The following is a 13971-nucleotide window of genomic DNA, read 5'->3' on the forward strand; positions in this document are numbered from 1 at the left end:
TGTGCTCTTTTGAATCTTCCATAGCTTTAATTCCTTTTAATAAGCAGAAGTGTTAAAGCAGTAACAATAAGAGCCAAGAATTTCAGAGCTAAGGCTGACTTGAGGCTGCAATTGCCATACCACAGTAAAGACAATGCAAAGAAGAACATACCTCTAAACAGTCCTGGAACTGTCCAGCTTTGACCCCCGACCCCAAACTCCTCATTCCTGGTTCAAGTGGCTCTTGGCCCATGCAGCTTCTCAGCAATGCTTGAAGTGGAGAGCTGAGACCAACCTGGCTCCTGCTACACAGGTCACAGCATCACTGATATTTGGCCCAGGAACTCCACCCTTAAGTTGCAAAGCCACCCCATGTGCTACGGTCAGGTTCCTGCCTCTGGAGCCAAGCCCAGCCAGCCCACCCCACTGCAGGGTGGGATGTGTCTCTCTCTCTGCAACCCCTCCCCCCCAATCCTCAGGGAAGACCCATCCCACTTTAGCCAATGGAAATGTTAGGAGGTATGGCACAAGTAGTCCAGGACAAGTGGAGTACCACACTTCACACGAGGTCATGCCTACTACACAGGGAAAATTCTGTGTTAACATACAATGTTCAACTGACCTAGTCCAGGCTAAGAGTTTGTTGTGTTTCAACATTAAAGGCAACTTTTGCATTCTTATTTCAACCTAGAGCCACCTCAAAAACCGGGAGAAGTCAACTAGTGTGAGCACAAACAGGACACTTACAATTTGTTTCACAATATGTATCTAAAATAGGGCTGTCGATTAATTGCAGTTAACTCAAGCAATTAACTCAAAAAATTAATTATGACAAAATTAATCGCAGTTCTAATGGCACTGCAAAACAATAGACTACCAATTAAAATGTGTTAAATATTTTGGGATGTTTTTCTAGATTTTCTAATATATTGATTTCAATCACTACACTGCTCACTTTATATTACTTTTGATGATCATTTTTACAGTGCAAATATTTGTAAACAAAAGAAACACTATTTTTCAATTCACCTCCTACAAGTAACGTAGTGCAATCTATCGTGAAAGTGCAACTTACAAATGTACTTATTATATAACTGCATTCAAAACAAAAACCACAGAACAAAACTTTAGAGCCTACAAGTCCACCCAGTCCTACTTCTCATTCAGCCAGTCGCTAACAAGTTTGTTTACATTTACAAAAGATAACGCGGTCAACTTCCTATTTACAATGTCACCATTCTAGAGGACATGCTTCCATGCTGATGGCACTCGTTAAAAACAACAACATGTTAACTAAAGTTGTGACTGAACTCCTTGGGGGAGAACTGTATGCGGGTAAAACACAGAGCAGGAGACATTCTGCCACATATTTCATATAAAAGCAATCGCGGATGATGACTCAGCACATGTTCATATTCAGAACACTTTCGCTGCAGATTTGACAAATGCAAAGAATGAGAGAGACCCAAGGCTTAAGATTCTGAAGTGCCTTGCAAAATCTAAGAGGGACAAGGTGTGGAGCATACTTTCAGAAGTCGTAAAAGAGCAACACTTTGATGCTGAAACTACAGAACCCGAACAACCAAAAAAGAAAATCAATCTTCTGAAGGTGCATACAAATGTTTAGCATATCTGGCACGTAAATACCTTGCAGTGCTGGCTATGACAGTGCCATTTGAACACCTGTTCTCACCTTCAGATGACATTGTGAACAAGAAGTGAGCAACATTATCTCCTGCAAATGTAAACAAACTTGTTGGTCTGAGCGATTGGCTGAACAAGAAATAGAACTGAGTGGACTTCAGGCTCTAAAATTTTGCATTATTTTGTTTCTGAATGCAGGTTTTTTGTACCTAATTCTACATTTCCAAGTTCAACATTAATGCTAAGTGATTGCACTACAGTACTTGTAATGGGGAAACTGAAAAATACTGTTTTTATTTTTTAAAAGTGCAAATATTTGTAATAAAAATAGTGAGCACTATACGCTTTTATTCTGTTATAACTGAAATATATTTGAAAATGTAGAAAACTCCCAAAAAATATTTAACTAAATTGTATATTATTGTTTAATCGCAGCTTAATTTCTTTAATTGCACACTTAATTCCGCTTAATTTTTTTAATCGCTAGACAGCCCTAATCTAAAGCCATTAACATCTGAACCCTGTCAAATAGATCAGAGGAGACTATTAAGTGGCAAAAAACTTTATTAAAAAGGCAGAGTTAAGGTTACTTGGTGACAGCGCAAGTCCTTCCAGAACATTGAGTTCAGATGAACTCAAACTTCTGAAAATGCGTTAAGGTAAACACCCCTACATCCTTAACATTAGCCCCAGATGCATTCACTGTGTTAAGTGTAGTTGTATTGAATGGTAGAGGAATTAGCTGGGGCGGTTTGGAAGAGCTGTAACTGTTACATGAGGTCACGTATCAGAGGGGTAGCCATGTTAGTCTGGATGTGTAAAAGCAGCAAAGAGTCCTGTGGCACCTTATAGACTAACAGATGTATTGGACCATGAGCTTTCATGGGTGAATATCCACTTCATCGGATGCATGAGGCAATCTCATAGTGAGGTGGGATATGAGACTAGCCTGTGGATTTAATAATGGGTAGGGGAAAGTATAGGGTTAGATGATGTCCATTGTGCAAGCTGTGTGAAAGTGCTGTAAAAGGCTATAAAGTGGTTGTTAAATTTGCAAGCATGGTATTCTAACAGGGGAACAGGCTGATATTTGAATGTAGGGCATGTGCATGTAGCACCTGTCCATTAGTGACAAGGCAGAGAGAGAGTGAGAGAGAGAGAGAGAGAGATGGGCATATGGGACAATGCTCAAGGAGAGCAATTAGGGGTGTGTAGGTCTACATCTTAACTCCCTATTCCCTGGTTTTCATCCCTTTCCAGTGGCCCATATGGTTGCTATGAGATTCCTCTCTGGTTCTCCCCCTCCTGTACATTTTGTTGTAAAGGAATGGGGACAAGTCTGTCATAAACAGATAGACAAGGGTTAATGTTCTTTTACCTGTAAAGGGGTAACACCAGTAACCTGAAACACCTGACCAGAGGACCAATCAGGAAACAAGACTTTTTCAAATCTGGGTGGAGGGAAGTTTTGGGTGTGAGTTCTTTGTTCTTTGTCTTGGGTCTGACCCTCTCGACTCTGAGAGTGATTTTTCTATCTCCTGGCTTTCTAATCTTCTGTTTCCAAGTTGTAAGTACCAGAATAGTAAGACAATAAGTTTATATTGGTTTTTTTGTATTTACATGTGTGTAGTTGCTGAAATGTGTTAAATTGTATTCTTTTTGGATAAGGCTGTTTATTCACTTTTTTTTCTTAAGCAATTGACCCTGTATATTTTTAATGTCTTTTTCTTTCTTTTTATAAAGCTTTCTTTTTAAGACCTGTTGGAGTTTTTCTTTAGTGGGACTCCAGGGAATTGAGTCTGCAGCTCACCAGGGAATTGGTGGGAGAAAGAAGTCAGGGGGAAATCTCTGTGTGTTAGATTTACTAAGCCTGACTTTGCATACCCTCTGGGTGGGGGGGGAGGGGGAAAGAGAGATTAGCTCTCTCGGTACTTGTGTTTCCAGGACTGGAAGCAGGGAATCTCCTAGGGTTGTCCAGGGAGGGGAGGAAGTAACCAGGAAACAAGGGGAGGGGGTTATTTCCCTTTGTTGTAGGACTCAAGGCATCTGAGTCTGGGGGTCCCCCAGGGAAGGTTTTGGGGAGACCACAGTGAGCTAGGCACTGTATAATTCCTGGCTGGTGCCAGCTTTACCAGATCCAAGCTGGTAACTAAGCTTGGAGGTTTTCATGCTAACACCCATATTTTGGACGCTAAGGTCCAGATCTGGGAAAAAATGTTATGACAAAGTCGTGCTTTGAAATGTCTGCAACATGCAGCTGTTAAAAGGGATGGTGAGAGGCAGATTTTCCCCAAAAGGTCCCAGTTCATTCTCAGATTTCTGCCCAAGGTGGGTTTCAGCCTTCAAGGTTGCAGGCTCAGAGGTGTTAAGTGGCAGGGAGTGGGGCTCAGACACCCCCAGAAGGGCAAGGCCCCCCACATACCAGCTCATACTGGAAAGTAAGAGGGGCTCCAACCTCCCAGTTCCTGACGCGCGCGCACAGGTTCAGACAAGACGCCAGCTGGTGTATAACTCTGCGGGCTAAGAATCCTGTTAACTCCTCAGCCTGTGCAGGCTTAGTGTAAGCTATTAGAAGTGACAACCGACTCATGAACACGTTCCCATGCCCAACCAGAGAAGCAAACTCTTTCAAATAATGTTTTAATTTGACTTCCCCCACAGGGCTGGTGGGTGCCATGCACTCTGTTCGGATAACCATCAAGTGTCTGAGATCCTGGTGCAATGATCTGAGCTCTGGTTTGGTTTCTAGCTGTGAGCAAAACTAAAGTGCAAAGAAAAAAACTGGTTATTTTTAGGGGCTGTTTCTTTGGAAACCTTGGGTCAAGTAGCCCCAAACTTGGATAGCTAACAAAACCCTGTTCACCATGAGACCACTCAGATTTCCTTGAAATTTGGTAATCATCTAGATTTTAGAGCACTTAGAAGAGCCAAACTTTAAACAGAAAGCTGGTCTTCATGTTAACTAAAGCAGAGCAATTGCTCTACTGTGACAGTGGACTTTCTTAACTTTAAGACAGGAAAGGGAGCACTCTTGTTTCCCCAGATCAAGAGGGAGAAGTTGTGGAGTTATATACTATCCCTAGTAGTGCCAGCTAGTTCATTTTTTCCAACCTATGAGTGCTCCTCTCATGGCACGTTCAGTCTGGTCCAGTGGATAAAACACTAGATTGGAGTCCCGGGTCTCTTCTTGGCTCTGCCAACCCTTGCCCAAAGTGACACCTCACCTCTGTATCCCCTCCCACTCTTATCTTGACTAAGGCCTGGTCTACACTGGACAGCGCTAGGTCAAACAGAATTCTCCTGGCAACTGAGCTACCTCCTCTGAGGGAGATAGAGCAGATATCCCAACAGCAGAACCCCTCTCGTCAGCATAGGTAGTGTCTTCACTGAAGTGCTAGAGCAGTACCGCAGCAGCATTTTAAGTGTAGACAAGCCGTAATCTTTAGTGGGGGGACTGTTCCCTATGCTACAGAACAGTGGGGCCTAGGTCTCAACTGAGGTCTCTGAGTACTACTGTAAAACAAATAATTGGGATATGTTAGTAACAATTATTTTTAGCTTGAAGCCTTTGTATAGACAATTACACTTCATGGGAAAGAAGGAAGCAGCCCCAGTGTACAGCATTTTTTAATCCACATTTAATCTATAAATTAAAATAGAGCTAGTAAGTATTAGCAGGGAAAGCATACAGCCACTGGGATTCTGATATCTTGAGCGCTTATACCAATATGCCAGACTGAAAACTCAGCTGTATCAGACACTGCCTAGTCTCCCATACATCTGTAAATGCACTGACTAGTGTGGAGATAAGAACTCTGAATAGCCCCCACACACAGCCAGTTAGAGGTCAGTAGGTGCATACCAGGGGGAATGCAGGCCACCAGTCACAAAGCCTGAGGTAATGGTTTGGAAGCCACAGCTGTACAGGGTGTCCAAACGTTATTCAGTTTTGTTCTCCATCCTGGCCCCCAGTGCACAAAGCTAACAATGCTCGTGTCACTTGCCTGTGAAAGATTCAAGTGATGATAATGCAACAGCCAAGAACTACAACAGGACATTAGTTAAAAATTAAGTCAGTGTTGATAACAGATTCCTCATTCCCATGACTTTGCTTAGTAATGTCAAAACTCAGACTGAAGTAGCTGACCAAGCTAATACTTCTAATATCAACAGCTGCAGGAGCATGGGCAGCAGGTAGAGTCCCCGTTCAGGGAGGCTAGCCTCAGCTCTGCCCCTTCCACCCCTCCCTGCAGCAGGAGCCCCATGCCCCTGCCTCCCTCATGGCTGGAACCCTCAGGCCACCCCTCCCTCCCAACCCGGAGGAGCCCCAGGCCCCCTGCCCCACTACCTGCCTAGCGGAGTCCCAGGCCAGCTGCAGCCATGCCGCACCTCCTCTCCCCAGACTCCAAGCCACCTGGGGAAAAGCACCTCTGTTTGATATGCCCCATGCAGGTCTCAGCCAGCAGATGAGGTGGTATATATTACTCAGCTTCCCGGGTTCGCCAGTAATCTCCCCGGAGTCCAGAGGAAGCTGACTAGCACATACCATCTCCTCAGCCACCCCGGAACCTGCATGGGGCGTAATAAATCAAAAGCTCCCCGCCCCCCACAAGCCCTGCAACTGGAGGGTCCGGCAGTAGCACCTATTATAGCCACTGCCCATGCACAGGAGCATAGGAATAACAAACTGAAACATGAAGCCTAATCCAATTCATTACACAAATACCAAAGAGTGAATTGTGAGAGAAAAGATGAGGGGGAAAAAAAATCTCTCTTATGCAAGACACATCTAGTCAGTATATCGGGTTTCAAGTTGTTGCTACAGCACTGTTCTTAACGCCCAATATGCCACTGAAGTTGCCATCAGCAGTGGAGAAACGCACTCTGCAACCAGCATGAATAAGAGTTGACACCCCAATTCTTTTCACCACAAAAAGAGCTGGTTTACATTTGGAAGAGCAGTTCTTGTTCAGTCATAATGCAGTGTGCCAGAACATCTTACATCAAAAGATGCACTTCCATGAGTTTCCAGTCCACTCAGACGTTTTAAGGGTTTAAACATCAAGGCAGTAGAGACATTTTGGATGCTACAAGAGAGCTTTAACTAGGACAAATTGGGGAAGAGGGAAACTCAGGCTGGCTATCAAAACATTTCCATCAGCTCTGGCCATGCTACCCCCTATTTGATTCCCTTCACTAGCTCCTGTTTCTTTCCACATCAAAGTCAAACTTGTCACCCTCACCTTCATTCCACTGTACAATTATGCCCTTCTCAACTAACTTCCTCCCTCCCATGCCCTCTGCTCAGCTCACTTTTCCTGGTTCTCTCCCTCACTATGGAGTGTTGCACTGACTCCTAATGTAGGCCTTCTACTGCTGCTCTCTTTCCCAGATTCTGAAAAAGCGCAGGCAATGTAATAAAGCTCGTCAGACAGAAACCCTAGAGCTAGCAGAAGAACTGAAACGGTCATGTCCATTACTCATCTGAGCTACCAGAGCTTCCTGATGCTTGTTGTCAACCTCAATCTTCCTTCCTCTTCACCTCCATGCAGTGTTTGTTACCCCAGGTGTTTTCTTTGTCTCAAATTCAGGCCCATTTCTGCCAACTGGGCACAGTACTTGCCATGACAAGCAATCCCACTGTGGCTACTTATGGCAGTAAACACTAAACCCAACAGTAAGTGTTTTACAAGACTGGGCCTTAGTTGGTAAGCTCTCCAGGTCGGATATACTATATCTATTGCTATACTCATTCCTCCTACAACTGTCATGGTTTGTCCAATTTAGGACCTGATTCACTCCTTGCTCAAGTAAATCTGCTAGTGGTGCCTATGGAAATTTTGGCTGGGCAAGTGGCTTGGGACCTTTAGATTCTACAACCTCCTCGTGTCATCTTATTTTTGTAATGTCATATACACACTCAAAGTTACTAAGGGAAGATCAAGGCACTGGTAAAGTTAGGAAAGCACACGGACAGAAAAAATCTGAGTGTGGGGCACATGACAGCAAGTTGGTAGAAACAAGAGCTGATGCGTAGGCAAAGACAGAGTTATAGTTAGCAGTGAACTTTGATGCTACAGCTGTTAGTCTGTGGAATTGCCTCTGGAAGGAAATGGCAAAATCTCACCACCTGGTACACAACTGAACTGGACATCACACTAGTAAATGTGTAATGGGGAAAATCCTGTACAAGCAGAGTGAACTAGACAATTGACTAAGTAAAGTGAGTTTTCACTTGTTAAGCAAGCCATATGAGCAGTTTCATTTATGCAAGGATGATCCACTATAATTCATTTTCACTTGTGCTACTAAGTTTTGTTTAAATCAAGCATAAGTTTTGTCACCTGTATTAAAGTGGTGATACAGCCCAAATACATGTTTTCCCTTCAGTTATGTATGACCATTATTTTGGACACACTTCCTCTTCCCAGCTGCTAGTGGTTTTAGCTTCCCTAACTGTACATGCTTTCCTTTAGATTATGGGTCTGAAAAAAGCCACCTGTGCAGAGGACAGAATACCTTCTATCCCGGAGAGTAAAATCTCCAGGTCTGTTTCTATTCTCTCTTCCACCCCCAAGAGACAGGGGAGCAAGGCAACTAAGATAGTCTGGGTCTTAAACAAAGAAGACAGAAGAAAATATGCTGCAAGTTATTTATTTTAACTTGAGTTTAATGATGGAGAGGTTCTTAAGGAAAGCAAACGAGTTCTCATTTGTAGAAGTGTTGAAGACATTCTAATTAGGTTTGATCTTTTTATGGGAATACGTGAATTTTGCTCTAACCTACCAATAGCCTTTTTTAGGCCTGCATAGAATAACGAAATTTAAGGAATATGCAACCAAATTGTTCCATACTAATAAGCTGAAATAGTAGCAGGCCTCATTCAGTCCCCACCTAAAGAGACAATGTGTGACCTGAACAAGTTATAGGAAAAGCTGTGATGGTCAGTTCCTACCCTAGTACACCATGAGAGAAATGAGACAAATATAAAAAGTGTACAGAGGATTACACATTTCTGTAACACTTTATGACGAGCAGGCACTGATCCTGTCCCACCATAAAGGGCAACACTCTAGCTGACCTCAACTGGAACAGGCTCCCAGGCCACTAACCAACAACAACAAGCAGCACCCTCAAGTCCCCCTCCTTGCCTTGATAAGAGAAGTAAAGCAACAAGTGGGAGAATTCAAGCAAAAGAGTGTGAAAACTGAAGTAAAGGTAGATTAGGCTCCTTTAAAACTCACTGCTTTCAGCAATCTGAAAGAATCACTGTCTGCTGCATGTTAAATGACACTTAAATGACCCAAGGTAAACAGTTATGAACACAAGAAGGTTACATAACGTAATTATTGACTAATCAGAAAGCCAGCTGTAGCTTCAGAACCACTAACCAACTTGCACTGTTTGTGCTAATAACAAAAACTATGAACAGGCATTTTTATGTGAATCAGTGTAAGTGAATTTATTCTTGAATACAAGCCTCCAAGAAGGTGATATGGATCATTAACCATTTAGTCTGTCAGATCAATTAAGTTATCAAGTGATAGCCAGGGAAACACTGTCAGTAAGTTTCAGAGCCTGGGGAACGTAGTTTGTTCTCTGTAGTTTTTGCTGTTTAAAACAGGGTGGTCTGGCTCAAACATCTGTTATGACTGAGAATGAGGCTCTGATACAGGCCATATTTTGGCAATTTATGAACATAATCTGACCTATTATCTGAAAATCTTTAACATGGTGTAAAAATTAGTGTTCTTATATCTGAAGAAGTAATTCATTTGGTTTTCCATTTAACATCTTTGTGACCTTAGTTTATTTTTCTTTATCCAGGGATTCTCGTAGGGCCAGCAGTGACTTGCCAAGACCCACCCTGATCCAGAGAACAAACACATTCCTTAGCTATACAGTTCACTTGAGTACATAACGTATTTACCATCCACCTGGATTATCTGACATATGAACTTACTGGTTTCTCCTGAGAAGGGAAATGGGGCAGTCTGTGTGTTAAAGTCTTACCTGCAGTGGAGGTAAACACTCAAATGAACTCTGTGCTCAGGCTACAGAACATTTCAATGTTAATATAAGACAGCCAAGAGCATTTAGATGTGGTGAGCTTTCACTTCTCTCTCGCCACAAGGACTGCAGCAAAAACTCACATTTCCCCTGTAAGGTGCTGAATACACAGTGCCATAGCAACAGCAATGCTCAGAATGAGGGAGCTCTCACTCTACCAACCCCTGAAGATTTCTTATGTCTAGACAGCAAAATTGCTTCCTTATGAATCCAGATTAAAATCAGAAATTCAAATCTCTCACTTGGGTTTATAATACATGCTATTGCAAGTCACCTCCTAAAGCCTTGCACTGATCAACCCTGCAAGAGCCAAGCACAAGATGCAGCCCTGTTAAATATCTTCAAGACGAGGCTGGCAAATAGGGAGGAGGATTCCTGGAATGGTGGAGGATTAATTATTCTGACTTCTATTAAGTTTCCCATAATCCCAGTTGGGAGTTTATTTTTGATGCAATTAGTTGTACAGTAACTACCACATTTGTGGGTTAAGGGGTGACATCTATCAGAGATGGTGGAGCTCTAAACAACTATTTTCTTGCCCATGCAGGATTGTCCCCTGCCTATGCTATCTAGTCTAATATCTTAGAAGTTCAGTTGTTTAAAGTCCTGAGTCTTGTGGCACCACCCCTTCCCTTGGGGACACAATTCTATGGCCTGGGACCTAACACCTCTCACTGTCAGGAAGGATTCTCGATATTCCACTTAGGAGGACCCCCATGCCACACCCACTGCCGGTGTGCCTCCTGCTGGGCAGTGGGAGACACCAGCTAGGATCCTGCCCAGGCAGACGGGGAAGAGGAGGCAGAGTCCAAGGGATGCAAGAGGAAGCGCCACTTCAATCCTCTTGACTGGAGCCGAGGGATTGCTGAAACTGCCCCCTGGCTCTGGACACCTGCCCGCGGGTGGGAACCGTACCGATGGAGGGGGAAGGGCGGTGCCCGCTCGGGGCGGGGAATTCCCGGGGTCTCGCCGCAGCAACGGCGGCAGCATCGTGCCATGACTCACTGCAGCGACAACAACCGGCTGCGCCGCGGGCGAGCACCGCGCAGAGCCGAGTCGCAGCAGCCGGGCCAGCCCGGACAAAGGGGGCCGCGGCCCAGCCCACATCGCCGCCCTCCCGCCCCCAGCCTCTCGGGCAGCGGGCGCCTGGTCCTCCGCGAGCGATGCACAGCCCGTCCCTGAGCCTGCATGAGCAGCCTCACGGTGCCCTGCCCCTCAACCCGCAATGCACAGCCAGTGTGCACTAGCCCCTCAACTCACTCCCCAGCCCGGGCCCTAGCGATCCCTTCCCCCAGCCTAGCCCCCCCATCAGCAGCCCCCCAGCCCGGGCCCTAGCGATCCCTTCCCCCAGCCTAGCCCCCCCATCAGCAGCCCCCCAGCCCGGGCCCTAGCGATCCCTTCCCCCAGCCTAGTCCCCCACATCAGCAGCCCCCCAGCCTGGCCCCTAGCGATCCCAGTCCCCATCCTAGCCCCCCCATCAGCAGCCCCCAAGCCCGGGCCCTAGCGATCCCTTCCCCCAGCCTAGTCCCCCCCATCAGCAGCCCCCCAGCCTGGCCCCTAGCGATCCCAGTCCCCACCCTAGCCCCCCCATCAGCAGCCCCCAAGCCCGGGCCCTAGCGATCCCTTCCCCCAGCCTAGTCCCCCACATCAGCAGCCCCCCAGCCTGGCCCCTAGCGATCCCAGTCCCCACCCTAGCCCCCCCATCAGCAGCCCCCAAGCCCGGGCCCTAGCGATCCCTTCCCCCAGCCTAGTCCCCCCCATCAGCAGCCCCCCAGCCTGGCCCCTAGCGATCCCAGTCCCCACCCTAGCCCCCCCATCAGCAGCCCCCAAGCCCGGGCCCTAGCGATCCCTTCCCCCAGCCTAGCCTCCCCCATCAGCAGCCCCCCAGCCCGGGCCCTAGCGATCCCTTCCCCCAGCCTAGCCCCCCCATCAGCAGTCCCCCAGCCTGGCCCCTAGCGATCCCTTCCCCCAGCCTAGTCCCCCCCATCAGCAGCCCCCCAGCCTGGCCCCTAGCGATCCCAGTCCCCACCCTAGCCCCCCCATCAGCAGCCCCCCAGCCCGGGCCCTAGCGATCCCTTCCCCCAGCCTAGCCCCCCCATCAGCAGCCCCCCAGCCCGGGCCCTAGCGATCCCTTCCCCCAGCCTAGCCCCCCCATCAGCAGCCCCCCAGCCCAGGCCCTAGCGATCCCTTCCCCCAGCCTAGCCCCCGCATCAGCAGCCCCCGAGCCCGGCCCCTAGCGATCCCTTCCCCCAGCCTAGTCCCCCCATCAGCAGCCCCCCAGCCTGGCCCCTAGCGATCCCAGTCCCCATCCTAGCCCCCCATCAGCAGCCCCCGAGCCCGGCCCCTAGCGATCCCAACCCCCACCAGCAGCTCCCAGACCGGCCCCTAGCGATCCGAGTCCCGGCTCCCCATCAGCAGCCCCCTATTCCACTTAGCCCCATAAAAAGCCAACTCCATGCCCTAGCGTCCCCTGGTATCTCCATCAGCAGCCCCACCCCACCCAAACCCTTCCCCATCCCCATGTGCCATAGTCCCTTCAGCAGCCCCCATCCTCTAGCGCCCTCGTTCATCAGCACCCATCAAAACCCTTGCCCTTTCCCATGCGCCCTCGCCCCCATTTATCCTTATCCCTCCATGTGCCCTAGCCCCCCCAATCCATGCCATGTGCCCTAGCCCGCCCCATCCATCCATCCATCCTCACCCCCACCCCCATCCATGCCATGTGCCCCAGCCCCCCCAATCCATGCCATGTGCCCTAGCCCCCCCAATCCATCCTTATCCCCCTATGCCCTAGCCCGCAGCACTCACAATGAGAAGGCTGGAGATGGCTGCGGCTCTCCGGCCGCCCCGGGGGAAGGCGGCGGCGGCGCGGCTGCTCACAGAAGCCCCCATAGCTGGCTGCGGCGGTGCGGCTGGGTGCGGGGATGTCACAGCGCCATGCAGCCGGGGCCGGCCGGCAGCGAGAGCAGAGAGGGGCGCGCCTCGCCCGGCGCCGCGGCGTGCACGGCGGAGGAGCAGCCCATCTAGACGCGGCGTCCTGGGCTGGCTTGGGGCGCTCAGCGGCAGCCGCTGCTCTGCTGCGCGGCGCTCCGGCCCTCCGGCCCCAGCAGCGCGGGCTGCAGGCAGCGAGGGAGCAGGGCGAGGCGCCTGCTTCCCATAGCTACCGCGCAGCTGTGCCAGCCTCACCGGCCGGCTTCAAACTAACAGCGCGCGGCAGGGCGGAGCGAGCAGGAGCCGCGGGAGGGAGAGGCGTGGCACACACGTGAGGCGGAAAGGGGCGGTGCCTCCCTTTGTTGCGTCACGCGGGGGGGTCGCAGCGCCCCCGAGCGTTCTGTCTGGGAATGGCATTTTGACCCATGGGGCTGGGGGAGCCAAGGGAAAATACCTGACCTCAAGCCTACTGCAGTCAATGGGAATCTTTTCTATTGGAGAGGCCACTTCCCTGGAGTGGGGATGCATCCAGGTCAGAGGGCGTCTGGGGAGATCTTTTAGTTGGGATAGCGGATGCTGGCTGTGCCACAAGGAATACTGGAGCAAAGGGTGAGGACAGGGCTGGATTAACTTTTTGTGGGCCCGGCACCAAACATATTTGTGGGATCCCATTGAGGAAACAGGGCATGTGATGGGGGGTGGTCCGCAGAGCGAGGGGCCAGTTGGGGGCAATGAGGCACAGTGGGAGTGGCCCCACTCAGCCCAGCAAAGGGCACTGTTTACAAACCCAGAACTGCTAGACACACACTGGCCCACGCAGCCCTGGGCTGCCAGTGTGCCCCTTCCACACCACCCTCTGCCCAGTGTCCTGCCCTTATGGCAGCACCCCCCCCCCCGAGACTTCCCCTACACACACCTATTCCCAGCACCTCCTGCCTAGAAACCCCTCCCGCTGACCTCCCACCACAACTGCACAGCACCTTATACACCATATGCCCTGCCCAGCTCTCCCATCCACAGATCCCCTACTGTCCAGCACCCCCTTCACAGTCCCACTATCACAGCTGTACAGTGCCCCATATTCCTGAGGGAATTCTGTGTCAAATTCTGTGCATAATATTTTAAAATTCTGAATTTTTTTTATAATCAATGTGGAAGCTCCACCACGGCATTGGGGAGCACAGGCCACTGGCTGCATGGAGGTGGGAGAATACCCTGTAGCCTCCCCCGCCGCTCTGGGACAGGGACTTGGCAGTGAGACTGGACCTGACCCTGCCACGGAAACACCCTGGGGCCCTGCCCCTTTTGCGCCAGGCACACCAGACTTGGACAGGGAGGTTCAGCCCG

General features: G+C 49.1%; 1 protein-coding gene across 1 annotated transcript in view; it reads right to left on the minus strand.

Moving 5' to 3' along the window:
- TNFRSF21 (TNF receptor superfamily member 21) overlaps positions 1–12622 on the minus strand; it is a 61463-nt gene extending 48841 nt beyond the window's left edge. Inside the window, exon 1 of the mRNA XM_030555302.1 lies at positions 12502–12622. Within this exon, the coding sequence (XP_030411162.1) occupies positions 12502–12585 (84 nt within the window). The 5' untranslated portion in view covers positions 12586–12622. The remainder of the gene's footprint in view (positions 1–12501) is intronic.
- Between the last annotated feature and the right edge of the window lie 1349 nt (positions 12623–13971).

The sequence above is a fragment of the Gopherus evgoodei genome, chromosome 3 (genome assembly GCF_007399415.2).
Source record: "Gopherus evgoodei ecotype Sinaloan lineage chromosome 3, rGopEvg1_v1.p, whole genome shotgun sequence".
Classification (NCBI taxonomy): domain Eukaryota; kingdom Metazoa; phylum Chordata; order Testudines; family Testudinidae; genus Gopherus; species Gopherus evgoodei.